This window comes from Sorex fumeus, unplaced genomic scaffold (assembly GCF_029834395.1).
Source record: "Sorex fumeus unplaced genomic scaffold, SorFum_2.1 ptg000178l, whole genome shotgun sequence".
Lineage (NCBI taxonomy): Eukaryota > Metazoa > Chordata > Mammalia > Eulipotyphla > Soricidae > Sorex > Sorex fumeus.
The window spans coordinates 1-23,941 of record NW_026606235.1 but is presented as its reverse complement, the minus strand read 5'-3'; the positions used below and the strand labels follow the sequence as shown (position 1 = coordinate 23,941).

The 23,941-nt window shown below is 61.4% G+C and overlaps 1 protein-coding gene across 1 annotated transcript in view; it reads right to left on the bottom strand.

Annotated features, from left to right (window-relative positions):
• Positions 1–23,870, bottom strand: part of LOC130017136 (nucleolar protein 4-like) — a 73,653-nt gene extending 49,783 nt beyond the window's left edge. Inside the window, exons 1-3 of the mRNA XM_056107835.1 lie at positions 23,720–23,870; positions 17,411–17,522; positions 7,495–7,604 (exon numbers count right to left, since the gene is read on the bottom strand). Coding sequence (XP_055963810.1) covers positions 7,495–7,604; positions 17,411–17,522; positions 23,720–23,791 — 294 coding nt within the window. The 5' untranslated portion in view covers positions 23,792–23,870. The remainder of the gene's footprint in view (positions 1–7,494; positions 7,605–17,410; positions 17,523–23,719) is intronic.
• Positions 23,871–23,941: the final 71 nt, after the last annotated feature.

The window sequence follows — 23,941 nt, the reverse complement described above, 5'->3', positions numbered from 1 at the left end:
GATGCCGGGGATTGAACCCAGGTCGGCCGTGTACAAGGCAAACGAACGCCCTACCCGCTGTGCTATGGCTCCGGCATGGGTCTGCCAGTTTCTCTGGGTCCTTCTGAGCAAGTGAGCGCTGGAGAGTTTGGGTAAGAAAAATAAGGGCCTCCAGCAGGATGAGAACAGAGAGAAACAGAATCCTGTGTCCGTCCCTCCGTGTCCCACGACTCAACCCAAAAGACAAAAAAGCAGATTCAGGAGCCCAGACACAGCAATGGCACTGCAGTGCCTCGACCCACAGCAGGTGAACGGTGACACCAAACGTGGCTGCTTCCTGGCGAGCCTTTGACTCTGCTGTCAGGGAAAATGAGGCCCAATGCCGTGGCACAAATGGACCCTATAAACATAGGGCTGGGTGTCACAGGACAAATAGTACACGGTTCTTTTTTCTTTTTTCTCTTTTTGGGTCACACCCGGCGATGCTCAGGGGTTACTCCTGGCTCATGCACTCAGGAATTACTCCTGGTGGTGCTCAGGGGACCATATGGGATGCTGGGGCTTGAACCCTGGTTGCCCGAGTGCAAGGCAAATGCCCTCCCCGCTCCACTATAGCTCCAGCCCCAGTAGTGCACAGTTCTACTGGAAGGAAAAGGCTAGTTTGTCAAATCGAGTTTGTTTCTTTGGGGTGGGGGTGGAGGATGGGAGATAACTAACTGGCAGTGCTCAGGGACGACTCCTGGCTCTGTGCTCAGGGATCACTCCTGGCGGGGTGCCACGGACCAGACGTGGTGCCAGGGGTGGAGCCAGGCCAGTGGCAACCCCTACCCGCTGTGCCGGCTCCAGCCCGGAGCTAGTCAAGTTTGCGGAGGCAGAGTAAATGGTATTTTACCAGGGGCTGGCGAGATGCTGCGTCGTGATTACTGGGTTTCCGTTTGGGGTGAGCGAAAATGTTGGAAGTCGTGATAAAGGTTGTACAACACAGTGAATGTGCTTAATGCCGCGGAATTGGCCAATTTTCTCTTACACAGTTTCCAGGAGAAGAGAGAAAAGGGAGTGTGGGGAGGCTTTCCCGGAGGATTGGCTTCCTTCTCCAGGGAGGGAGCTCAGAGTGTGTGTGTGGGGGGGGGGCGGGGGGGGGAGGACAGAGGGGGTTGTGTTGTACTCACTTCCTGTCCTGATCCTTCATCCTCTGGGTATTCCCCCCCACCCCGTCCCCACCCACAGCTCCCCCAGACTCTCAGCTCCAAGAAAGGACCATGCCCAGTGGCTCTGAGTCTGTCCCTCCCTCCTCTTTGTCCTCCTTCTCTTCCTCCTCATCTTCCTCCTCCTCCTCTTCCTTCTCCTCCCCCTCCTCTTCCTCTTCCTCTGCCTCTTCCTCCTCCTCTTCTTTCTCCTCCTCCTCCTCCTCTTCCTTCCTCTCTCCTGGCAGTCTTTGCCTTCCTCCAGCTAAATCCTCCCAGAAACCTCTGCTTTCCTCTGCTTGTCCAATTCTCAGCTCCAAAGAAGCCCGAGTCCCCAGCTGCCTGCCAGGTTTCGGCCTCTTCTTCGTGATTTTGCTTTTCGGGTCACACCTAGCAATGCTCAGGGCTTACTCCTGGGAGCCCGGGTGAGCCGCGTGCAAGGCCAGCACCCTGACTGCTGTCCTGTCTCTCCCACCCTGCGGCCCCTTCTTGCTGCTGGGTTTTGGTTCTGCCCAAGGCTGTTACCCTCCCAGGCTGCTTCTTCTCTGCTCTGCTGGACAAAGGCTCCTTCAGTGACTGGCTCTCACTGTAGCCCATCAGCTGCGCAGTGACCGTCTGGGGCTTCCTTCTGGCCCTGGTCTCATGGGTAAGGCTATTCCAGGGGACGACAATGAAATATAAGCTGCAGGACAGACCACGGCCATTTCCTCTCTGCCTCCAAGGGGCACCCCCCCCCCCACAATGTCCAAGGCACGGAGCTGGCCTGGCACCACTGAACACTTGGAATAACACCATGGAGTCGCTCTACTGTTTATCGCTCTCAAGGAACAGATGGGGTGGAGAGCACAGAGAGGTGAAGCAATATTTCCGAAATCACACAGCTGTAATATTCCTGAGATCACACAGCTGCTGGGTAGTGGGTGAACTGGGGCTGCCACTCTGCTTCAGGGCCCTTGGCTGAGGTGGGGCATCCTGGCGCAGAGCTGACAGGCTCTGGAAGGCCAATGCTCTGGAGACCCCAGGAGCCCTGAGCAGGGGGCGGGGCCTCGGAGCCAGCAGAGACTGTAAGCCAGGGGGCTTGGGGAGCCCTGGGCCCCCTCCCCCACTCTCCAGGACCCAAGGAAAACTCCGGAGCAGGAGAGAAGAGGGAGGCAGAGGTTAATGGAGACAAGTGAGAGCCTCGTCACAGGGGCTTAAACAAAGGAGCTCGTGCCACTTCACACGCGGCTGGGAGGACCATTAAAACCATTAGTGGGACATTAGCTCCAGGAACTGGAGGCAGGGGAGGGAAGGGGGTGCTGACAGCCTTCCAGCTGCGGACACGGTGGGGCAGTGGGGGGCAGCCTGGGGACAGCCCGGGGCCTCAGCCTCCAGTGCCATAAAACACAAGTGTGAGTGTGGGGCAGGACCCCCGCCGGGTATGGATCCTGTTTCAAGGCTGCAACCTCAGGGAGACGGGCATCCCCAGCCCTCCTAGTCGCCTGCACCTGCAGAACACGGGGTGGGGAGCTCCCAGGCCGGGTGCTCGGGGCCTGAGCGATAGCTCTGTGGGTCAGGCACTTGCCTGTCTTGCACACGCCCCAGCCGGGTTCCATCCCGGGCATCCCATGTGGTCCCCACGGGGTATGATCAGGAGAAACTTCTGAGTGCAGAGCCAGGAGTAATCCCTGAGCATCTAGGTGTGACCCCCCCCCCCAAAAAAAACAAACAATCAAACCAAACCCAAACCAAGTGGGGTTCCCCACTCCCTCCCCGACCACAGTCCTGAGCTCAGGATATATAAGGCAGAGCCCCAGCCCCTACGCCAAGGCTCGGACCTACTCTGCCACCATCTCTGCCTGGGACAGCTCCTTGCACCGAGCCAAGGGGTGCCCCTTGCAGGTGGCACACCCACTTCCTGTTCTGCCTGGACGGTGAGTCAGGGAGAGGCTGGGTGGGGGCTGGCAGGTGCATGGAACATTCCGGGAGGGACGGGCTCTGTCTGGCTTTCCCTGATTCCTGTCTGTGCGCCCTGTGACCGGCAGCTGGGGCTGCAGCCTCTGCGCAACACAGCCAGGGCAGAGGGAACTGAGCCGGCCCCGGGACAGGTACCCGATGGTGCCCCTCCCCTCCTCTGACTGCTCCAGCCTGGCCAAAGGCCCCACAGTGCTGATTTGGGTAGTCCTTGCCTTTGCTTCTGAGAGCTGGCCAGGAGGGCAGAGTCTCGGCCGTGTTCGCCTGACTGCTCTCTCTCTCTCCCTCTCCCTCTCTCTCCCTCTCTCTCTCTCTCCCTCTCTCTCTTTCACTCTCTCTCCCACTCTCTCCCCCTCTCTCTCTTCCACCCCCTTTCACTCCCCCCCCCGTCCCCCCCTCTCTCCCTCTCCCTCTGTCTCTGTCTCCCTCCCTTCCTCCCTGCCCCCCCCCTCGTGGGGCCACACCCGACTGTGCTCAGGGCTTACTCCTGCCTCTGTGCTCAGGGGCCACTTGCAGCAATGCAGGAGGATGCTCTGTGGCGCTGGGGATCAAGCTGGGGCCAGCCTAGTGCAGGGCCAGCACCTTCCGCACTGTCCTCCCTACAGCCCCTGCTTTGCATCTCGAGGCCACTGTAAATACTGGCTATATTGAATCAGGCCTCAAGAGGGATTTTTTTTCCCTCTTTGTGTGAACCTGGCGCTTGCATTTTCATATATCCAGAGCGCTCTGCAGAGATGCCTAATCAGACTCAACGGGACAGCACACACGAACACCCTGGGGTCCTGTCCATGCGGGAGCCCCACCACCGGTGACAGGGGTTCTCCTCACCCCGAAGGCCCAGGTGGGCGGGAATGCATGGTCCTTCCCTCCCTCCCACCCCCCCCCGAAGTGCAGTCCCTCCCACAGTAGGTGTTTCCCTGGCACCTGCAGGAGGGAGGTGGCACGGGGCTAAGTCCTGCCGGCTCTCTGTGCCGAGTGACGCTGGAGGCAGGACACAGCAGCAGGGCGGGCGCTGGGGGTGCTGGGGGTCCCAGGGCCATCTGCCAGGCCCTTCATGTGCCCTAGGGTGGGGGGGGGGTCCTGCACTGACTTTGCTGTCCAGGAGAGAAGCTGCTAATTTAGTACTGTTATTATTGTTATTTCCTCCGTCCCTCTCGGAGAGCCCGGCAAGCCACCGGGAGCATCTCACCTGCACGGCAAAGCCTGGCAAGCTCCCTGTGACGTATTCGATATGCCAAACACAGTAACAAGTGTCACAATGGAGATGTTACTGGGCCCGCTCGAGCAAACTGATGAACAACGGGAGGACAGTGACAGTGATTATGATGATGATGATGTTAGGGCTGGAGCAATAGCACAGCAGTAGGGCGTTTGCCTTGCACGCAGCCAACATGGCCGACCCGAGTTCGATTCCTCCGCCCCTCTCGGAGATCCCGGCAAGCTACCGAGAGTATCTCGCCCGCACGGCAGAGCCTGGCAAGCTCCCCGTGACGTATTCGATATGCCAGACACAGTAACAACAAAGTCTCCAGTGGAGACGTTACTGGGCCCGCTCGAGCAAATCGATGAACAACGGGAGGACAGTGACAGTGACAATTATGATGTTAATGCTTTTTGGGTCACACCCGGCAATGCACAGGGGTTACTCCTAGTTCTGCACTCAGGAATTACTCCTGGCGGTGCTCAGGGGACCGTATGGGATGCTGGGAATCGAACCCAGCTTGGCTGCGGGCAAGGCAAACAGCTTCCGCTTTGCTATGGCTCCTGTCCCTTAGTATTGTTATTTTTACTTCCAAATCAAGGCAAAGAAGCAATGCAGGATTGCTTTGGCCTTCCTTGGCCCTTCCTGGAGGCTGCAGGGAAATAGCGTGTGGACAGTATGGTTTCCCTTCCCAGTGAGCCCACCCACAAGGGGGCGGGGGAGGGCGAGGTGCCAGCACATAGGACATCTGCACCTCTCAGGATGGTTGGGGGAAATGTGATGAAGATGCAGCTCTCCCGCCCAGCTCTGCCCCCCCCAGCCCCCGGACACTCAGAGCCCCCTCCCCACACATTCCCACAGACCCCCCTGCCTTCCGCAGCGGAACTTGCTCTCCAAGCCGCTCATCAACCATGAGAGCCCAGGAGCCACGGGTCAGTTCCCTCCAGCCAGCGCACTGTTCCCTTGACACCTCCATCTCAGCTCAGGCTTCCCGTGCAGGGTCTACCTCCCTGGACTGTGCGTTGGTGTTCCTCGAAGCTGCACCCCCACCAACTGGGTGCTCTGGGCACCGCCTTCACCCCTGCGGACAGGCCCCTGTTCGGCTGTTTCAAGCCACCTGCCCTGAGCCGGGGCCAAGGGAATCTCACTATGGTCAGTTTCTCCGTGGACCGAAAGAAGAACTGGGAGGGGATTGTGCAAGGCTAAGGCGCTTGTCTTGCACGCGACCGACCCTGGTTCCATCCCTGACACCGCTTATGGTCCTCCAAGCTCCAGAAGGAGGGATTCCTGAGTGCAGAGTCAGGAGGAAGCCCCGAGCACCACCGAGAGGGGACAAATCCCCCCAGTGAAACAAAACAAAGCCAAAGAATGAGAAAGGGCACAGCATTTGCCAGAAGCATTCACCTCCTCAGCTAGCGGGCCTGGCCCTCCGCGGGCAGAAAGAACCTGGAGCCCCAAGACGGCCCAGGGTTGAGAGACCGTGGCTTGGGCTCCCCTAATAAGACAGGACGTGGGGTGACCTGGATGGAGCCAGACCGTTTGGCAGGAAAGCAGAGGCAGGGGCAGTGCCCACGGCTTCGACCTGTACCCTTCATGGCAAAAGCCGTGATGAGAATGTGAGATGGGGGGGAGGGGGGGAGGAACAGCCAGGCCTCTGATCCCCTTCTGCGGGGGTCCGAGGAGTCTTCACACTGAGCCACCAAATGTGCAAAGAGTGCTGGGGTCTGTGGGGAGGGCAATGCTTCAGCTTGATGGTGACAATGACAAACAAAAGTCACACCCCTACTGACGTTCCCGCCCTCCTGGCCGAGGTTTCTGAGGTGAGGGATGAAGTTCCTCAGGAACAGACACAGGGCCGGGAGACCCCCACCCCATCGCTACAGCAAAGCCGGAGCTGGAGAGCCCCATCTCTCCGTCCACCCCAGGGCGGTGCGGGTCTGTCCACGCCGCCCAGCTCAGCTCCTCAAACGCGGCTCCAGACGCTCCCATCACACCTGCGATGACCTCTCCTGGAGCGGAGGTCCCCGACACGCTTGCTCAGGGCGGGACATGGGTGGCCAGGGGACAGTGAGCACCACCTGGCATCTTAAGAGGGCACCCGAGACCCGCCTCACCCAACACGGGGGGGGGGGGGTGTCGGCAAAACTCTGGCAACAGTGAAACATTTCCTAGCGAAAGCGGAATCACCCGGGCACGTCTGAGGCACATTCACCTTCCAGCAGGGCCCACCCATGCCACTGCCTCGCTTGGGCAGAAAGAAACGATGAACAGAGAAAGCGGAAGGGGCGCTGGCCTGGAAGACCACGTGCAAGCCGGGGAGAGAGAGACCCACTTCCACATACACAGGTTCCCCAAGGAGGGCTGGAGCCATAGTCCAGTGGGGAGGGCATCTGCATGCAACCGACCCAGGTTCGATCCCCGGCATCCCATATGGTCCCCCTAAACCCTGCCAGGAGTAATTCCTGAGTGCAGAGCCAGGAGGAACCCCGAGCGAGCAACAGGCCAAAAATAAATAAATAAATAAATAAATAAATAAGACAAAGATCCTGCAAGGACTTTGGGGGGGGGGGGGGCGCGTGTTGAGATGGGGTGACCGAAGCGACCACATGGACCTGGAGGGCAGGGGAGGCTAGCCAGCTCGGCTCAGCTCCCCCTCGGAGCCCCCTGGGAAGGACGGGGACCTCAGCTCTGCAAAGGGCTGGACAGAGGGCAGTGGGGGAAGCAGGAAGAGCTGGGGTTTCTTTTCAAAGCCTGTTTCCATGGCTCCTGCAGGCCCTTGGCAACCCCCAGCTGGGGCTCTTGGTTAGCCAGGGGGCCCAGAGCCTTATCTCGCCTGGGCAACCCTCAGAGGCCCCAGGAGCCACACAGAGGCCACAAGCAGGGGTCCTGGCCCACCCTCTCTCTCACCTGGGGGGGTGAGGGGAGAAGGAAGCGAGTGACAAAGGGCAAAGGGGGGGTTGCTGCACGGTCCCTCTGCCGCCTGCACCCCGCAGACCCTCCACCAGGACACATTCCTTCCCGCCTGCCGCCCAGCGAGCCAGATAAGGGCCTCTTTGATTTCCAGGGTGTTTATGGGGGGGGGGGGCAGGCTTGGAATGGATCATCAGTTATATCCAGGCAAGTCCAGGCAGCAGCGCCTCCAGGCAGGGCGAGGGGTCTGGGCTGGGGGCCCCTTACCTGCTCCTGGGAGTTCATCACACGCAGCTTCATCTGCTTCAGGTAGGTGGAGGTCAGGGGCATGTTGTAGTCGATGATCCCCGAGACCAGAGGCGAGGCAGGCTCGTTTTCTGGCAGAGAGAGCAAAAGGATGTCTGCTTCAGTGGGGTGCTGTGGGGATTCCCCCCATCCCTACACCCAGAAGGATCCACAGGCAGGACTCAGCTGGCCTCGCCTCGGGCAGCCTGGCCAGGAGGCCATACCCCAGGGGACGGAGAGTCCCATCTCTGCCGGGGGGGGGGGGGGAATGAGGTGGAGGAGAGAGCCAGGGGCCCCAGAACCTTATCTGGCCTGGGTGAGTCCCCTCTCCTCAGAGTTCTCAGTGAGGGAACAGTGGCGAGTTTCTGGCTCAGGGGCCACACCTGTAGTGCCTAGCACAGAGCTGGGGAGGAAGACCCCCCCCCTTGGTGCTCATGGTCAGGGACACACGGGGCTAGAGGTGAAACCCTGGGCTCCCGCTCAGACCGCCCAGCCAGCGCCCCCATCCAGTGCCAGCGTTCTAAGATTTTTTTCCTATTTTAAAACTCAGGAAATTGGGGCTTCTTTAGGGGGGAGGAGAAAGAGGAGCCTGGAATGATGGTACAGGGGTGAAGGTGCTTGCCTTGCCAGAGCCTCCCAGGTTCGATCCCTGGCACCCCAGAGGGTCCCCCAGTACTTCCGGGAGTGATCCCTGGGCACAGACAGAGTTAGGAGTAAGCCCTGAGCACCATCCGCTGTGACCCCAAAAAATTGACAAAAGTTTGGGGGTGGATCTGAAGATCTGAGGGTCTGGGGTCTGTGTCTGGGGTCTGGGGTCTGTGTCTGGGGCCTTGGGTTTGGGGTCTGAGATCTGGGTCTGGGGTCCGTGTCTGGGTTCTGTGTCTGAGGTCTGTGTCTGGGGTCTGGGGTCTGTGTCTGCAGTCTATGTCTGAGGTCTGGGTCTCGGTCTGGGGTCTGTGGTCTGTATCTGGGGTCTGGGGTCTGTGTTTGAGGTCTGTATTTGGGTCTCGGGGATGTCTTGTCTTATAGGAGTCTCCTTCCTCAGCCTCTCTCTGCTGTGATCCTCCCCACTTCCTGCCGTGCTCCCCTTTAGCTGGGGTTATGTCCAGGTTCCCATCCTGGAAGGAGGCAGCCCCCTCCCAGGTGGGCACCCCTGCCAAGCCAACCTGCCCAGCACCCTCGGGTGCCACATGGCTCCGGGGTTTGGGGGAAGCCTCCAGTTGTCCCCCCCCCCCAGCTCTAGCTCCTCCTTAGTCATCCTGAGAGGCGCATTGTTCCTCCCATTTATTGCTTTGTTGTCCTGAAGATCAAAGTAACTCATGTTCTTTTTGTAGCATATTTGCAATGTAGAAAGATGTAAAAAAAAAAAAAAGGATAATTGCACCATGCAGCTTGGCATATGCTTTTGTTTATTTTTCCCTGTGATTTCTCTTCACATGCTGGCTATCATAATGCATACAAAGAACTAGAATCTGCGATTCCCCCCTGCAACATTGTACAAGAGGTACCGTCAAAAACAATCTTGTTTGGGGGTCTGGAGACGTGGCTCAAGGGGTAGAGCATATGCCCTGTCTGCGAGGGCCTGGTGTGATTCCCCGCATGGAAGAGCCCCAGAAAACAGCTGGTGTGCCCCTGCACACCCCCAACACGGCACCTTAATTTAAACCCTGCTTTGCCCTGCCAATCGGGTGTTCATAACCAGGTGCTATTTTACCATCGTTTACTTAAATCGTTTCCTTATTGGCTATCAAGGTGGCTTCTGACTGGGGGGGGGGGGGGGGAATGTTATAAACAACGCTGCAGGGAACATCTTGGCCCATGGGTACCCGTCCAGGTTTCTGATCCTTTCCGTTACAGCCAACAGATTCCAAGAAGTGGATCTCATGGGTTAAAGGGTGGGAATGTTTGGTAACTCCCCAAATCTCTAACCAATGGCGTTCTGCAGAGGCAGCTGCGGCGGGGAGAGATGCCCCCTGATTTCTCCCATTCACAGGCTGGATCTGAGTAGCGAGCGCAGAAGAGGGAGCCACTCCCCGACCAGCTGATGCCTGCCCACTCTCACAGTGCCCAGGACTGAGGGGGGAAGGGACCAGAGGAGGAGGATGGAGGCGGAACCTGCAGCTCGGGCTGGAGAGGCTACCGGAGTTTGGGAAAGCATGATGCAGGTTGTAGGAAGGCAGACACCAAGGGACAAAGAGGGGGTGACTCTAGGGAGACAGCCCAGCTAGACGAGGCAGGTACCCGCAGCCAGAAAGCAGAACAGAGGTTCCTGGGGTTGGGGCAGCCCTAGGAATCTGCTGCGTCCTGGGGCATATAAATCTGTCTGGGGCGCAACAGCGGTGACAGTTGATCGGCATGAATGGCATTCGTGCCGCTGAACTGATCTCTCGATTATTAAAATGGGGTGGGCTCAGACAAGACAGACAAGGGTGGGGTGAAGGCACTGGCCTTGCTCGTGGCTGACCCTGGTTTGATCCCCAGTCACTGCTGAGGATGACCCCTACGCACTGCTGGTGTGGCCGAGCCTCCCTCCCCGACGGTGGGGCTCATACCTGTGTGCCTTGCACATGGCCGACCAGGGTTCCATCCCCGGAATCTCATGTGGTCTCCCGAGTCCCACCAGGCGTGATTCCTGAGTGCCAAGCCAGGAGGTAGCCCTTGTATGTATGAGGTTCTGTGTAGGATTCTGGGATTCCCCCTTCCCCAATTCATTAAAATGAAAGTTTCTTGGGGTGATGTTATGTGATGACACAGAACTGGGGTCAGATGCATGCATGAGCCTCCCCCCATTCCCTAGGTTTTAATTAATTAATTCAGGTTTTGGGGGGACTTTTTGGGGTCACACTCAGGAATGCTCAGGGGTCACTCTTGGCTCTGCACTCAGGAATTACTCCTGGCAGTGCTTGGGGGGACCATATGGGACGCCGGAGATTGAACCCGGGTTGGCCGCATGCAAGGCAAATGCCCTACCCGCTGTGCTATTGCTCCAACCCCTCGGTCTGTCTTTAGAGAAGTCTTTCCTCATTTGCAGGGGGAAAGGGGCTCCCTGACACCAATATGCACCAGCCCCTTTTGCCCTGGTGCTAAGGTTGCAGGTGGGAAAGCTAAAATACACTGTTCGCCTGCCTGTGCCCTTCTCTCAGAAACCCCTCCTAAGCCCTGGGATATGTGGGGGGCCTGACTCGCCCTAAATCTATGGGACTGGCTGAGAGGGTCTCTCAGAAGAGCCCCGGTTGAGTCGGAGCCATAGTACAGCGGGGAGGGAGGGCGCTTGCCTTGCACGTGGGTGACCAGAGTTCCGTCCCTCACGCCCCATAAGGTCCTCTGGGTCCCACCAGGAGTCATTCCTGAGTGCAGAGCCAGGAGGAAGCCCTGAGCACCACTGGATGTGGCCCCGAAACAAAGAAACAAACAAACAAACAAATAAAAACCGCAAGCAAAAAGAGAGCCACAGTCCTGTGTTCAGACTATGAGTCCAGACCAAGCTCAGCCTTGGCTGTTTCGTTTCCTCAAACTCTGGGGTTGTCTGGCGCAAAGCTGGCGCAGGAGAGGGACTTCCCCTACCCACAGAGGCCCCCACACACGGTGCAGGGGACTTCCTGGGCGTGGCGGTGGCTCTGCCTGGGGGACCTCAGGGGACAGGGCTGCTGAGAAGATCTGCTCCAGACCACCTGTCCCTACTGGGACTCAAACAAGGAAGGGGAGCAGAGGCCGGGACCACAGGTGAGGTGTTGGCATGAGGCTGACCTGGGTTTCATCCCCAACACTTCATACAGTCCCCTGAGCCGCACCAGGAGTGGTTCCTGAGCACAAAAGCCCAGAGTGAGCCCTGAGCAGCTCTGGGTATAGCCTAACCATTCCCCGCCACCCCCTCAAAAAAAAAAAAAAGAGAGAAGAAAATAATTGTGGCTGGGAACGGGCCCACAAGAGGGGCCCCTAGCATTGCCACAGATTCTAAGCCACTGCAGCTTTCTGTCCAGGGTGAGCCAAGACAGCTCGGAGGGGGCGGAGCGCACTCCTCTGGGCGCAGCGGGGCATCCTGAGTGCCCGCACACACAAGTGGACACCGGCGTGGTGCAGCCACACATGCATTAGAGGTCAGTGTGCCCTGCAACGCTGGATTCAGCAGTTCTGGAACTGAGCTCTGTCCTTGGTGGGGCGGGGACCTGGATGCGAAGGAATGAGCTGGGAAGGGGGGGAGTGAGTTTGTGTAGGGGTGGGGGGGGCCCAGGCACGGCCCTCAGCAAGGAGACAGGTGGGGGTGGGGGGTGTCATCCTAGGGAGCTCCCCCCCCAGATCTGGAGATGACAAAGTGGCACAGCAGGAAGGAGGGAAGGAGCAGGGGCTAGTGGGCACCGGGGAGGGGTGGACACAGGGACCGGGAAGACGTGCTCTCCTGGGCCCTGGGGAGGTGGGCTCGGCATGATAGGGGTCAGCACAGAGTGGCCACACTCTGGCCACTAATGACCTGTTGCCATCAGTGAGTTCAGAGCGACCAAGTAACCCAGTAGGGGGAGTGGTCTGAACAGAAAGCCTCCCCCAAACCATTCAACACTGGGGCTGGAGCAACAGCACAGCGGGGAAGGCATCTGCCTTGCACGGGGCCAACCCCGGGTTCGATTCTCAGCATCCCATAGGGTCCCTTGAGTACCGCCAGGAGTAATTCCTGAGTGTAGAGCCAGGAGTAAACTGGGCAATCGCTGGGATCGCTGGGTGTGAACCTCCTCCCCACCCCACCCCCGCCCCCGGCAAAAAAAAAAATTTTTTTTTTTTGCTGTGCTCAGCTCCCTATGGGTGCCCGGAGACCATGTGGTGCCAGGGATGGGACCTGAGTCTCCTACATGTAAACCGTATGCTCAGCCCAGTGAGTCACTTCTTCGGCCCTTGACCCTTCTTTGCCAAGGAAAACTGAAACCAGCCGGAGCTCCAGGAGTCAGAGAGGGAAGTTGGGGAAGCATTGGCGCTGCAGAAGGCTCTGCCCAGGGCCGAGTTGCGCCCGGGGCGAGGTGGTGAGGTGGCAGCCAGGTGAGGTGGCAGGCCCATAGTACAAACCTCAGCCCAGGTCTGACTCCGGGGCCGGCCGGGGGTGAGACCCTGGAGGTGGCCATTCTCGGGTGCTTATGTAGACAGAGCGGATGACAGTGGAACGATTCTTGGGTTCAGAGATGCTTTGGGGGGGGTCTGTAGGCAAGGTCAGAGCGGAAGGCCACCTGTAGGAGGGGGCCCTGGGTCGGGGGAGTCCAGCCGTCCCGTCAAGGGGTCCAGCTTTGGAAGCAGATCCCAGGCCTGGGGCGATGGGGAAGCTCCTTCCCCGGGGAGGTGAATCTGGGGAGACTTTGGGAACACAGACATGTGTGCGGGGGGGATGCAGGGGGGGAGAGCTGCCCAGTCCAGGGGTGTGGGTCCTGGAAATCAGCACTAGGAGCCAGTCCGGGAGAGCACCGAGAACAAGCCCCCCAGTACCCCCCTTCCCCAGTGTCCCACCCCCACTTCACAGAGGAGGCAACAGGACTGTCTGCAGCCCCCCCCAGCGGGGACGGGGCCTGGGGGAGGGGCCACATGGGGGAGAGGTGGGGAATGGGTACCAGCAGAGGGGTCACAGCTGTCATCCTGAGCAGTGTCTGTCACTGCCAAGGGGACTCTTGGGAAGGTGACCAAGCCACCCCCTAACTCCTCGTTGAACAGCTGCATGGAGAAAACAACCCCCCCCCACCACCACCACCGAGGCCCCATTCCCCAACTTCGGGGGCTCCTTTGTTTGTACTCCTGGTTCAGGGGGAGGACACGGGAGGGCCCACGGGGCTGCAGGGGACAGACCTTGGGGGCCGGCAGATAGCTCTGCCTTTGCCCTTTCTGCCTAGCATGAGGCCAGGGAGTGGACCCTTCTTTTTCCCCATGGCACCTCAGAAGTTTCTGCCCTGAGCCCAGTGCCCGGCCCACCCGCCCCCCTCTGGGCAGGCTGCGGGAGGGAGGGGCCGCAGGCAGTGTGCAGCTGAGCGTGGCCCTGTGATAGCATCTCACCCTGCAGCTGGCCAGGAGGCGCAGGGCCTCTCCCAAAACTAAACCTTTCCTTCCCTTTCATTTTTCTATCTTTTAAAAAAAATTGGGGGGGGGGGCTGGAGCAATAGCACAGCAGGTAAGGCGTTTGCATTGCACGTGGCTGACCCAGGTTCGATTCCCAGCATCCCATATGGTCCCCTGAGCACTGCCAGGAGTAATTCCTGAGTGCAGAGCCAGGAGTAACCCCTGTGCATCGCCGGGTGTGACCCAAAAGGCAAAAAAAAAATTGGTTTGGGGGCCAGTTGTGCACGGGGGTTTACTCCTAGCTCTGTGCTCACTTCCGGCAGGGCTCGGGGACCATGCATGGGATGGAGGGGGGTGATGGTGGAAATCCGGTCAGTGTTGTGCAAGGCCAGTGCCTTAACCCCTGCACTCCCCCTCGGCCCAGACCCCTTCCTCTGACTTCCCTTTACATTTTGTTAGTTCGTTTCTGGGTTACACCTGGTGGTGCTCAGGAATCTCTCCCGGTGGACTCAGGGACCTTTCATAAGGGGTGCCGGGGACCAAGCCTGGGTGGAGAGCCTGCGACCCCTCCAGCCATACTTCCTTTGCTCTTGACAGGTGTGGCCCTGGGGTACTGGCCCAGAGGTATGTGGGAGACATAACAGACAGCCGTGCTCTTGCCTCTGGGGCAACCATATGAGCCCCCCTCCCTGCAGTTCCCGGGGGCTCCCATGGTGCCTAGGAGACAATGGCCTCACCTCTGGGGGGTCCTGACCAAGCCAATGAACCAGTCACCCCTCAGCTGTAAAGCAAGTGGCATTTAGGTTTGGGGGAGCTGCCTTGGAGCAGGGGGTGCTCAGCGAGCCTGCTGCAGCCCCCCCCAGCTTGCCGGGGCACCCCGCAGGGAGCAGGGTGGCACCCCCAGGTCTCCTGCCTCTTCCAGTCCAGGGAGCCTCCACCCCCCTGGCCTGGGCCGGCTTGGAGCTGCCCCCAGAGGTTCCTACCAACGCCTAGCCTAACCACGGAGCTGGTTTATATTCCAGGCAGCTCCCGCTGTGCTCTCTCCCTGCCTCCGCCTCCCTCCCCTGCTCCTCTTCCCGCCCCTTCCTGGGGAGGGTGGGGGCACAGTGGGGGCAGGACACAGAAGAAATGGGCCACTGCCCTGCCTGGCACCCGCCCACCAGGGCTGAGGGGGAGGAGGAGGGGGAGACCTGGGCGCCTCCGGGCCAGGAGGGGGAGGTGAGAACCGTCCTTCATGCCAGCAGGGGTGGGGGGTGGAGGGCGAGCAAGGCAGCAGAATAGCAGGCAGACACCCTGGAGAAGCCCACCACCCTGGCCCCTCTTGGCCTTGCCTCCGTTCCTCCAGGCAGGCAGGCGACTCTGAAGCTGACTCCCCCCACCCCCGTTGCTATGGAAACAAGGAAGACAGAACAGGAGGGGACCGGCTGATGGGTGGGGAAGGGACCAGGCACGGCCACTGGGACATGTGCCTCTGGGACCCAGAGCTGCCCTGGCCCCTCTGTCATCCCAAACCTGATGACAGGGGGGTGGGGTGGAGATGACTCAGCTGGGGCCAGGGCAGGGGGGGTGCAAGCAGGGGACCCACTGGGGCAGCCGGGGGCAGGGCACGGGGTGGAGGGTGTGAGCAGGGGACGCAGGGACTCAGCCTTGGCCTGGGCATGGGCCAGCGCGGGGATCCCAGCTCTGAACCAAGTGCCCAAGAGGGGGCAGCTGGGTTCTTTCTTGTCCCAGGGGCGGCTTTAGAATCTAGCCGAGGTGGGGCTGGAGAGATAGCACAGCGGGTAGGGCGTTTGCCTTGCACGCGACGGACCCGGGTTTGATTCCCAGCATCCCATATGGTCCCCTGAGCACCGCCAGGAGTAATTCCTGAGTGCCGAGCCAGGAGGAACCCCTGTGCATTGCCAGGTGTGACCCAAAAAGCAAAATAAATAAATAAACAGAATCTAGCCGAGGTTCTCCCAAGAAGCAGCCCAGCCTCTGGATTCAGCAGGTCGGCGGGTGCCCACTCACCCAGGGGGCTGAGAGGAGGCGGGCTGGGGGCTGCGGTGCTGACTCCTTGGGGACCACCTGCTTGGGCTTCCTGGCTGCTCTTCCCTCCCTCCCTCTGGTGGGGGTGATTCTGGCACCGTCCAACAGGCCAGGTACAGAGGCCAGAGCCATAGCACAGCGGGGAAGGCGCTTGCCTTGGATGCAGCTGACGCGGGTTCAATCCCAGGCATCCCACACGGGCCCCCGAGCACCGCCAGAAATAACCCCTGAGCATTGCCAAAAACAAAAAGGGCGGGGGGAAAGAGAGAGAGAGAGAGAGAGAGAGAGAGAGAGAGAGAGAGAGAGAGAGAGAGAGAGAGAGAGAGAGAAGCTGGCACAGAGCAGGGAGTTGAGGAAAACCTAGACTCCACCTTTGCAGGATGGGCGGGCCCAGGGGAAGCCTCGAAGCAAGCCCACCTGGCCAACTGGCCATGTAGGCACCATTTCCCAGGGCACTGTGGTCACCCTACCAGCGAACCTAGTGGCCCTGTGTCAGAGCGTCCCGCCAACAGAGACCTCTGGGGAGATGCAGGCTGGGGTGGGTGGGTGTGGGATGGCTTCCCCCCACTGCGGCAGAGCTGGACAGTGTGGACCGAGGCCGGGAGGTCAGCCTGGGTTTGTCACAAGTGCTCTAGGTGTTTTATTTTTACTCATCTGTCTTGGGGGGGCTTGCGGCTATACTGGGCGGTGCTAGGGGAACACACAGAGCCAGGGATGGAACCCAGCCCCCCGTTCCCCAAGAAAGAAAGTGCTCAGACCAGTCAGGGAGCCCTCCGGCCCTGGCCCTGCTCCAGGATTTTAAATTCCAAGCAATTCCTTTAGATCTGCTGGGTAGATCTATAGGGGATAAATGATACGTAGGGGGGGACCTAGGGGGGGTCACAAGAGGGAGGACTCAGAGGACAAGGGGTGCTCCTTTTTTTTTTTTGCTTTTTGGGTCACTCCCGGCGATGCATAGGGGTCACTCCTGGCTTTGCATTCAGGAACTACTCCTGGCGGTGCTCGGGGGGACCTTATGGGATGCTGGGAATCAAATCCAGGTCGACCATGTGCTAGGCAAACGCCCTACCTGCTGTGCTATCGCTCCAGCCCGATAAGGGGTGCTCCTAAGGGGTCAGAGACCAGAGTGGGAAGCAGGCAAGAGCCAAAGGATGGGCCTGGGGTCATTCCGTTGCGGAAGCTGGGGGTGGGGTGGGGGAGAGGGCCAGCCTGACTCTGAAGGGCTGGGTAATGTCTTTCATTTGTTTGGGACAGTTTGGGGCAACTCCTGGCACTGTGCTCAGGGATCAGCCTTTTCTGTTTGTTTTATTTTAGTGCTGCGCCCGGCGACACTCAGGGCTTCCTTCTGGTTCTGAGCTCAGAGGTCACTCCTGGTGGGCTCGGGGGACACTACGGGGTACCAGGGATCAATCCCAGGTTGGCCATGGGCAAGGCAAGCACCCTGCCCCCTGTACTGTCGCTCTGGCCTCATCGGGGATCCTTCTTCCCTGGGACCAGGGGCCCAGAGGCTGGTCCTGGGGCAAGCACCCTGTCCGCTGTTCTATCCCTTCGGTCCCAGGTGGAGGGAATAGTCAGTCAGTTTTAGTCTTTTTTTTTTTTAAGTCACACGCTGCAGTGCTCACAGGCTACTTCCAACTCAGTGCACAGGGCTAGGGCCCTAACCCCAGGCTCCTACATGCAAGCGGGCACTGGGCAGGCAGCACTGGTTTCTGAGCGAGAGCTTCAAAACACAACCCCTCTAGCACACCACTCCCACCGCCCAGGAGAGACTCTGAGCCACCCAGGGGTGGGGGGCAAGAGGGAGACTGTCTGTCGAGGGGGCGGCCCTCTCCCGCACAGCCCCTACCTTTGGGCTCCAGGCCATTGGAGTTAAAGTGCATCCTCTTCTGACACTCCGTGCAGCTCATCAGGAAGCGGGTCACGGCCTCTCGCGGGAGGAAGGCGTAGGTCTCTGCGATCTGCGGGCGGGAGGAGGGACGCTCGTCACGTCGCTCTGCCAGGAGGCCACCCGGACACCAAGGGCGGAACCGAGGAGTGACCCGTCATAGCGGGAAGGATGGGGGGGGGGGGGCCAGGAGCCAGGAGTGGGGGTCCAGCCTCGGAAACCAGTCAGCTCTGTTCTTGAGGTGGGAAAGCACCAGCTTCCAGAGTTTTGCATGCAAGGGCACTGTCACTGTCACTGTCCTCCCGCTGTTCATCGATTTGCTCGAGCAGGCCCAGTAATGTCTCCATTGTGACAATTGTTACTGTTTTGGGCATATCGAATACGCCACGGGTAGCTTGCCAGGCTCTGCCGTGCGGGCGAGATACTCTCGGTAGCTTGCCGGGCTCTCCGAGAGGGGCGGAAGAATCGAACTCAGGTTGGCCATGTTGGCTGCATGCAAGGCAAACACCCTCCCCACTGTGCTATCACTCCAGCCCACATGCAAGGGCAATTTAAAAAAAAAAAAAAAGACAGAGGATAGCACAGCGGGGAGGGCGTTTGCCTTGCACGTGCCTGACCCGGGTTCAATTCCCAGCATCCCAGAGGGTCCACCGAGCACCTCCAGGAGTAATTCCTGAGTGCATGAGCCAGGAGAAACCCCTGACCATCGCCGGGTGTGACCCAAAAAGAGAGAGAGAAAAAAAATCAGAGCGAGTCAAACCTTTTTCATCTTCTGGTTTCTAACCTGTTTGAGAGCAAGATGGCCCTGAATCCTGAAAAATATGTTCCTCGGCAGCTCTGGGACAGGATCGACCATGTGCCCTCTTGGAGATGGATAAATCAAAACCCTGCAGATAAATCGCACGCGCAGGGGTCTGGGAGAGAACACTGGGTTCTCCCGGGCCATTTTCAGGGGGGCTTCTCTCTGGCAGAGGTCCCGGGGATTGGGTGGGGGAGGGGATTGGGGTGGGAAAAGAGGCTCCCGGGGACCTTCATACTCCACGGGAGGTCCCCTGGGGTCGTGAGTTCTTCAGTGGCAGTGCCCCCCTAAAGCCCCTGGCCTGGCCGCAGGGCCCCACAGCTGGGGAGGAGAAAGGCGTTGGCAGGGAAGGTCAGAGAGAGGAGGGGGTAAAGGGAGGCTGAAGGAGAGGGCCGAGGCCGCGTGGGGACACTCCTGCCGGCCGGCGTCTGGCTTTGGGGACCGCCCTGATGGGGCTGGGCCCTCGCCCGGGTGTCCTGGGCTGGGGCTGCCCAGTGGCTAGTTTCCTCCCTTCCCGGCTCGGAGTCCTCCCGCTTCTGTCCACTAAGGGGCAGCATTACCCCAGCCTTCCGCCCGCCGCACGCAGCCCGCGGGGAAAGTTGGCAGCGGGCGCCGGGCAACCGACAGGGGGCGGCGGGCTGTGTCCGGGGACCGGCCGGTCCCTCGGCACTGGCCGGGAGGGGGGCGCGGGCGGGCGCGCGAGGACCCGGGCTGTGCTCCCTGCCCCAGGCCTGAGGCTGTCCAGGGCCCCTGCGGCCGGCGGGCGCCCGTGCAGAGGTCAGCCGGGCGCCGTGAGGATCCGAGGGTCCGTTCTCCGAGGAGCCGGGGCCAACCTGCCTGGGCCTCACCTGGGAAAGGGGTGAGCGACCTGCCAGAAAAGGGGCGGGGACGTCTTCATCCCAGTCCCAGCTGCCCATCAGTCTCGAGGGTCCTGGGAGGGGAGGGGTCGGGAGTGGGAGGGGTTAAGGGGGATGGTGGGGTTTGGGGATGGGAGGCATGGGCGAGGGGGAGAAAGTGGGGGTGGGAGGGGTTAGGGTTAGGGTTAGGGGGTGGGAGGGGTTAGAGAAGATGGGAGGGGTGGGAGGTAGGAGGAGTGGGGATAGATGGGAAGATAGCGGGAGGGAGGATGGGGGGGTTTGGATGGGAGGGGCTGGAGGAGGGGAGGGGTGGGGAGGGGGAGGGGTTAGGGGTTGGGAGGGGCTGGAGGAGGGGAAGGATTAGAGAAAATGAGAGGCATGGGAGGTGGGAGGGGTTAGAGGGGCTGGGAAGGGTGGGGGGTAGGAAGGGGGATGGGAAGGGAGGGGGATAGGAGGGGGGATGGATGGGTTAGGGGAAGGGGGGGTTGGGATGGGAGGATGGGGGATGACGGGTAGGGGGATGATGAGCTGGGGATGGGTGAGGTGGGATAGGGCAGGGTTGGGGGGATGAGAAGGGTGGGGATGGGAGGGGTGGGGATGAGAGGGGTTGGGGGATTGAGGGGGCTAGGGGGATGAGAGGGGTGGGGGATGGGAGGGGTTAGGGGTGATGAGAAGGGTGGGGGGTGGAAGGTGTGGGAATGGGAGGGGCTGGAGGGATGAGAGGGGTTGGGGTTGAGGAAGATGGGGGGTCAGAGGGGTTGGGGGATGAGAGGGGTTAGGGGAATGGGAGGGGTTGGGGGGGTGAGAGGGGTGGGAGATGGGAAGGGTTGGGGGTGGGAGGGGTTAGGGGATGGGAGGGGATGGGGGATGGGAGGGGCTAAAGGGTGAGAGGAGTTGGGGGGATGGGAAAGGTTGGGGGGTGAGAGGGTTAGGGGGATGGGGAATGGGAGAGGCCGGGGTGGGTGGGATGGAAGGTCAGTGGGAGAACGGGGAGATGGGAGCACTAGAGGCAACAGGAGTGAAGGGGCCAGGACACCCACACGGACTGCAGCTGGCCGACTGACCAGGCCAATAGATGCCTCCTAGGCTCCGCAGGGGCCACAGCCACCTTATTCCACCAGGAGCTGGAGCAGTCCCCTGGCCCGGGGGTGTGTTGGGTCACCAGCTGAGCTGTGCTGGAGGGGCCGGGGTGGGCCTCAGGTTGGCTGCTCTGCAGGGTGAGGGCAGATGGTGCCAGGAGTGTCCTGGCCTTGCAGGGGCCCGGGGTAAGCAGAGGCTGGGCCACATGAGGGGCCACTGCAGCCCACAGGAAGGGGAGCAGCTTGTGGTCTGGCTAAGGCTCCCCGCTGAGCCAGTCCGGCCCCACAGACCCACACGGATGGCGGAGGGTCAGCCCGGCCTGGGCAGCAGCCTCCTGCAGGCAGTTCCGGGTCTCCCAGGAAAAGCAGGAGCCGGTGCAGGACACGCTGGGCCAGGCTGTGGGCCAGGGGGCTGGAAGAGGTTGAGGGGGGTCTCAGAGCCTCCTGTGCAGTTCTGGGAACACACCTCGGTCAGGATGGCACTGGGGGCTGAGGCGGGGGTTGGAGGGGCTGCCTGGTCCGCGGCCGGGGAGGGGTGCCCCCGTGGGAGAGCCGCGCCATTTCGCCGGCCGCCAGGGCAGAGGCTATTTGCAGAGTCGCTGACTTGCAAGGCCCCTTCTCGCTCCTGTGCTTGCTCGAGGCCCGACAGAGACAGATGAAGCCAATTGGGGGGATTTGGGCCACTTTACAAGCTCCCCCTTCTGCCCTAGGGGCGGATTAGCTCCCAGAGGCCCCGAGCAGCTGCTGACCACATCTGGCCAGACTGCTGCATGCCGTGGTCTGGGCCGCTGGATCCGGACTCCGGAACCCCATCGCGCCCTCCAGGGCCCTGGCAGGGAGGGGTAGCCTCAGAGGCGGGTGCCAAGAGACACCCGCAGGGCCCCCAAAGCCAGGGCCGGTCCCCTAGGGGAAAGGTGTGGAGGGGGGCTTTGTATACCAGCAGGACCACCCTGGGGACCCCGGGGCCTCTGACTCACCAGCATCAGAGGGACACGGGGACGAGTCTCTCTGTCAACATGACCCCATTTCAGAAAGCTCACGCCCTGCCCTGCGCCACGTGCTGGGTGGCCAGAGGGGCCAGACAAAGCCTCGTCCCACGGGGTTAGGTGTCCCCCCGTTCCTCCCCGTGCGTCCATTTCCCATCGGACCCTCACAAGCCTGTAAGAACACCAAGTGTCTGGTGCCTGGAATGGGCTGGCAGTGCCCGGGTATTGGAGAAGTACAGAGCTGGGGACAAGAGTCCCTCAGCCAAAGGTGGCAACCCTGGGGCACCAGGCTGGCCCCCCCTGCCCCCCCCCCGTGGCCACGCAGGCCGGGTGCCCTTGGGGGTTCTTCTGTCCACAGAGGCAGCAGGGCCCAGGCCTGGCTGGAGGAAAATGGGAGCAGATGAAGAGGGGCACAAAAGCATCCAGGCACCACCCCCGTTACTCCTCCCGAACGAACGAACGGGGAAGGGTGGCAGATGGGAAGAGGAGGGAAGGGAGGAGGCGAGGGGAGGCGGGGCGGGTGGCAGCCCCCTTGGCCTCACACCCGCCGCAGGAGGGCCCTGGCCTGCTCCGCTCGGGCTTGGCCCTGCTGCTGAAATTCCAGCTCTGTGCACAGCCCAGCTGGCGTGCTGCCACTCATGTGCCAGCTCCAGGCCGGGCCGCGGGAAGTGGGGCACGCGGGCGGGCATATGGACAGGCAGCCAGGAAGTGCGGAGCAACGCGCCTGGCCCAGAGCTGCGACGGGCGGGCGGGTCGGCGGCAGCGGGCGAGGTGGGAGCGGCCCTCCCTGCCCTCTCCTGGGCACAGACACTGAAGAGCGCCCTGCGCCCTGGTCTCCAGGAGCACCCGGGGACGGCCCCTGGGAAGGCCCGGCCAGGGGAGGCACACCTGGGCTCTGTGCTGACCACGGGAGACTGGCGAAAGGCAGAAGGTGGCCCCCAGTGGGCTGCCTGGCTCTGAGCACTGCTGCTTCTGCCCCTCGGAGCCTCGGTCTCCTCATCTGTGAGATGGGCACCCGGCCTGCAGCCATGCCACCTTCTTGAAAGCCAACAATGGCGCAGGGCTGAGTCCAGAGCCTGGCACAAGTCCATTCAGGGCCGGGAAAATGCATGGGGTCTCTGTGCCAAGGGGGCCAGACTCCCCGCTGGGGGGGGTCTCTCCCTTTGTCTGTGACCTAGGAAGTCCCCTCCCATGGGCCATTTTCCCAGGGTCACTGCCCAGTGACAAGTGAGGGGGAGGGGCAGATGGCACTGTCCTCCCCTCCCTCTCCTGCTCCCCCCCCTGTACCCCCCCACCGGCACATCCTGAAGGCTTGTTCAGGGCAAAGGCCATCGTCCTCCAAGGCCACAGACCAGGGCCATGTGGGGAGATTAGAGGCATCTGGCGGCCACCTCGACTGCAGCGCAGTGGCTGAGACCAAGAACGTGGGTGGGGGCGGGGGAGGGCGGGAGGCCCTCACAGGGACACCGAGATGAGTCCCACGCAGATGGTGCTCAGGGGACCCCAGCTAGGTTGCCCAGCTCCCTCTCCCTCGGCCTGAGTGCGGGGGACCCCTGCCTGGGTCACAGGACTGTCCAGCGGGGCAGGGCTAGAGAGGGTCAGTCTTGCCTGGACAGGTGTGCAGTATGTAACCAGCTCCCAGCTGTGTGTGGGGGGAGGCTGCAGGGGGGCCGGGGGGGTGTGGGACCCAGAAAGCAGGCGCCGGGCTCTGCCCCACACCCCCTCCGACAGCGTGGGTGCCTTCTCCCGCCCCAAGGAGCCTATCATTTGCTTCCCTCCTGCCTACCCAGCTTCCTGCCGCCTTCTCCGTGATGGCCCCCCTGGCGCTCCGCGCGGTGGCTGAGACTGGGGGTCTGGGGGTGCCTCTGCTAGGTGCCCGGGCACCCAGGCTCGTCTTGGGGACGGTCCTGTTTCTCACATCTTGGTTCTGCTCTCGGTCTCCCCGCCCTGATGGACCAGTGACCCCTCCCTGGGCACTTCTCCCTGTGTGTGGGTGGGAGTGAGGCTCAGGAGCCGGGGGTGGGGGGCACATCAGACTCCCCCCTGGGGAAGGCCTGGTCTAGACCTCCCGGGGGACGCAGGAAGCCGCGTGCACTCACGGGGACGAAGCATCCTGGGCAGGCCTGGCCCGGGGCAGATGCCACGGCAGCGACTGTTCTACTATCACCATCATCCGTCATCCCCCCACTCCCAATCAGAGCCCGAGCAGGCTGCCAGGGCACAGGGGAGGGGTCGGAGGGCGGGGGGGCCAAGGTGGGGAGGGTTCGAGTTCCTCCTGCCCTCCCCAGCCCCGTCCTCTTCCCCTCAACCTGCTTCTCCTTTGTGCTCGGACCCCAGAGCCCGCCCCATTGCCCCGGAGCCGCCACGGCTGGCTGCGGTGCCCTTGCCCTGCGCCCCCCACCACCATACCCCCCCCCCGCCCCGGGTCCCCACAGGCCGTTTCATCACGCCTCAGCTCCCTGCCCCGCCCTCTGCTCCCAACATGTGCGGAGCCCGTGGCCTCCTGCCAAGGCCCGGGGCTGCCAGCGAGGCAGAGACAGAAATCTCACCGCTCGGTAGGTTTTCTTCTGCCCCGCGTGCTTGGGGGCTTTGCCGGGCTCCGCTGAGCTCTCCACATGCATCGAGTAGATGATGTCAAAGAAATCTTCCACCACAGCGACCCGCTTCAGAGAGACGCCCTCGGGCTCCGACAGGCCATCTGCCCCCTGCGACAGACAGGGGTGGACGGGGGCGCGTTAGCGGCAGGGACAAGGCAGGGGCTGCTCCCTGAC